Source organism: Echinops telfairi, unplaced genomic scaffold, assembly GCF_000313985.2.
Source record: "Echinops telfairi isolate 266 unplaced genomic scaffold, ASM31398v2 ScPeMD7_7458;HRSCAF=8496, whole genome shotgun sequence".
NCBI lineage: Eukaryota > Metazoa > Chordata > Mammalia > Afrosoricida > Tenrecidae > Echinops > Echinops telfairi.
Genome location: NW_022111358.1, coordinates 39,502,496 through 39,505,957, shown reverse-complemented (window position 1 = coordinate 39,505,957; position 3,462 = coordinate 39,502,496). Strand labels below are relative to the sequence as shown.

General features: G+C 44.3%; 1 protein-coding gene across 2 annotated transcripts in view; it reads left to right on the top strand.

Moving 5' to 3' along the window:
- LOC123522708 (ATP-binding cassette sub-family A member 9-like) overlaps positions 1–3,350 on the top strand; it is a 17,481-nt gene extending 14,131 nt beyond the window's left edge. For both annotated transcript variants that reach the window (XM_045299361.1, XM_045299360.1), the window contains exons 4-6: positions 601–762; positions 1,158–1,261; positions 2,925–3,350. In XM_045299361.1, the coding sequence (XP_045155296.1) occupies positions 601–762; positions 1,158–1,261; positions 2,925–3,155 (497 nt within the window). In that variant the 3' untranslated portion in view covers positions 3,156–3,350. The remainder of the gene's footprint in view (positions 1–600; positions 763–1,157; positions 1,262–2,924) is intronic.
- The last annotated feature ends 112 nt before the right edge of the window (positions 3,351–3,462 follow it).

Below are 3,462 nucleotides of genomic sequence, written 5' to 3'. Positions count from 1 at the left end.
GCTGGTGAATTTGAACTGCTGAAGCTTTGCTTCACAGTTGTGTGCTTTAACCGCTGTGCCACCATGAATTCCGTGTACATATATTGTTGTTGTTCAATGCCATGGAATTGGCTCCAACTCACGGCGACCCTGTGTGCGAGAAGGAAACCCTGCTAGGTCCTGGGTCATCTTCACCATCCATCTCATGTTAGAGCTCCTGTTGGCAGCCACCGTGTCAGACTAGCGTGCCCAAGGTCTTTCCCTTTCTTACTGCCCCTCTACCAAGCCGATGTCCTTCCCCAGGGACCGGTCTCGCTGACAACATACCTGCCTACCTAGCTACACAGATTCCACTTTTCTTCACCAAAATGGGATCACACTAAAAATTAATATGCTGCAAATTGTTTTCTGTTTTGTTCAACATAACATTCTCCTGTTCCCATGAATGTACCTTGTACTTGAAGCAATATAAAAGACTGTCTTGACCACTCACTCAGAGACAGCTATTCAGGGACAACATCTAATACCAATAATGTTATGGGAAACATTGAAAGATTCGTTTTCTTTTGTGTCCTCTCCTAATAAGCTTATATGATGCTTTATATTGTTCATGTGTGGCAGGGAGAGAGCTCATCGAAGCACCGGATGAAAGAACCATGGACAGATTATATAACGACAACACAGACATCATCGGGATTGTGTTTGCTGATATTTTCTCCTATCAGCTGAAGCTTGATTGGGGATACAGAATTCCACATACGATGGAGCACCCTGAATACTCAAGTAATTATGAGAATTGATTCCAAACTTCTTGCTCCTTTATCAAATTCTAGAGGGAGTAAGTGATAGAAACATCAAAAAATAAAAACATGTAAAGAAGTAAGATGTGCCTTTTCCCTGAATTTGGTGATCAGTCTTTACTATGGGAAGAGTCTCCTTATTTTAACAACCACTCAATTAGACACTTCTTTCTTGTGGTTTTTCCAGACTGCTTTCAGGTGGTCTTGATGGGGTGATTGTGGGCTCTGAGCTGATTTTTGGGATGTTTTACTTTACAGACAAAATAAAAAGATGAAGTTTTGATTCCAGTAACTCATGGGTTTTTTTGTTCTGTGTGTGTGTGTGGTTTTTGTTTTTGTTTTGTTTTTGTATATGTGTTTTGTTTCTCTTAATTTAAGAACATTGTCAAAGGTGGAGTGATCACATTTCTTGTTCCTTGAAAATATATTGGGAAAAAGGACTTGTGGTTTTTCAAAGTGCAATCAATGCTGCCATTATAGAAGTAAGTGCCTGGCATCAAATATACACATTAATTCTTAGCCTCTGCTTTCTAACCTCGACCTCTTCCCCATCTTGCCCCTGTACTCTCACGAGACGGGACATTGTGTACCATTGAGCAGAGAAAATAGAAGTCTTCAAATGAGAATATGTGCCCATTTCCCAAAGCAAATTCTCTAAAGTTACAGAGGGACATCCTGTCACCTGCCTCAGGTCCTTCTTTACACAATTGCTAGACTGAAAACGTGACTTTTCAACCTTGCCAGAAAACCTCAGGATCCACTTCCCACCCTTCCCATCATTATCCAACCTCCCTCTTTCAAGTACTTGCTCCTTTTCGGATTTAAAATTTTGAAATATCTCCATATGATCAACCCAAACCCTTCCCACCCATAGTACCTCCTCCACTATCTCCCTTCCCTTAACAGCTAAACTTCTTGAAAGAGTTGACCTCACTTTGCCTCAATGCCACTCAATATGAGTTGTAGATCTACCACCCTACCAAACAGCCTGCATAGCAACAAACAGTGGTCCTTTTTCAATCCTCCTTCAACTTGATTTCCCAATGAAACCACAGAGCATGCGCCCATATTGCCTCCTCCGTCTCTAGCCACATCTGTTCATCACCTCCCCAACTCAGCCACCTTTTCCTTCCCACTCCTCTAACTCCTGTTATTCCCCAAGGTCATCTCTCCACCCGATAGACTTTCTCTAGACCAAATCACTAATTTCTGGAATTTTTATTACAATTTACATTCTGATAACTCCAGGAACCTCCAGAACGAACAAATTCTAGACTAACAAACTTTTTCTACAAGGGCCAGATAATAAATATTTTAGTCTTCAAGGTCCATGAAATCTGTTGCAACGACTTAACCCTGCTTGTGCTTTGTAAAGGTACCCCTCAGGACAGGCAGACACATATTAGCATGGTAGGGTTCCAGGTAGACGCTTTACACCAGGTGACTGTCCACATTCCACTGATGAGCCGCCGGTCCCATAGCTCGACTCTATACACTGACTTTCTCTACTATGAGGTGTCAGCACAATTCCAGCGTTCTGTGTTCCAGTTGAGAGGAGGCGCTTTTCTCTAACGTGACTAACTCTTCTTGCTTGTTCTTTCCATGCTCCCAATCGCTTTGAATGCCCAACCTCCCTGTTGCTCCCAAGCACATTGGAGCTGTGTCGGGGTAATTCTTTGTGCTTTTCTCATGTGCAACTTCTCATCCGGCCCTGCTGAGTCGGAACCAGCCCTCCTCCTCCAGTGTGCCGCCAGCACTAGCCAACCAGCACCCCCCCTTGCCTGAATGGGAGAGCTGGGTATCCTTCAGGCTTCGCTGCCTGTTTCTTATTTTGTCATTTGGCCCACGCTGACCTCCTTTGCCTGCCTCTGTCATCGTATGCTCCTCCCTTCCTCTGCACATGTGGCTCCTTCTGCCCAGAACTCCTCCCTCTCCCTCCCCCTCCTCTTCCCCCTCCCCTCCCCCTCCCCCACTCCCTCTCCCCTTCTCCCTCCCCTCCTCGTCCCCCTCATAGCTCTTCATATTTTAAAACTGACGACCATATGTAAACCCTGTAAGAGACCAGACACCAAAGGTGTGTGATTTTTCTCCTGTGGGCTTCCTGTCGTTGGCCTCCCGCAGCTGTTTCTTCACCTCCTATTTCAGATCGCGACGAACCACTCTGTGATGGAGAAGCTGCTGTCTGTCACCGGGATCAATATGCGGACACTGCCTTTCATTACTAAGAGCAAAGCTATCAATGAATTGGTTATGTTAACCTCCATCATGTCCTTCTCCCCTTTTGTATACTTTTTATCCTTAAATATTACGAAGGAGAGGAAACGCCTTAAAAAACTGATGACCATGATGGGTCTCCGAGAGTCAGCATTCTGGTAAGTGATTACTCGATTATCAACACTGAGTTCCTGTGGGAAAGCATGAGGGTACCACCACCACAGTTGGGTACCCTCCCTAGTGTACACGCACGCTGCTTAATGGTTTTTTTGTTAATCACGTTGAAAGATGCTGTCGGTGGAAAATAAGGAAGGCTTTCCCGAGTGGAACAAAAAAAAATGTGATTCTTTTTTCAGTTAGATTTTGCCAAAATAAAAGTATGTAACAAGCCACCCCAAATCCCAGTGACGTTTCTTTCTCATTGTATGCGGCTTCACTGGAAATTAGCATATCTGAAGAAGACTGCGGG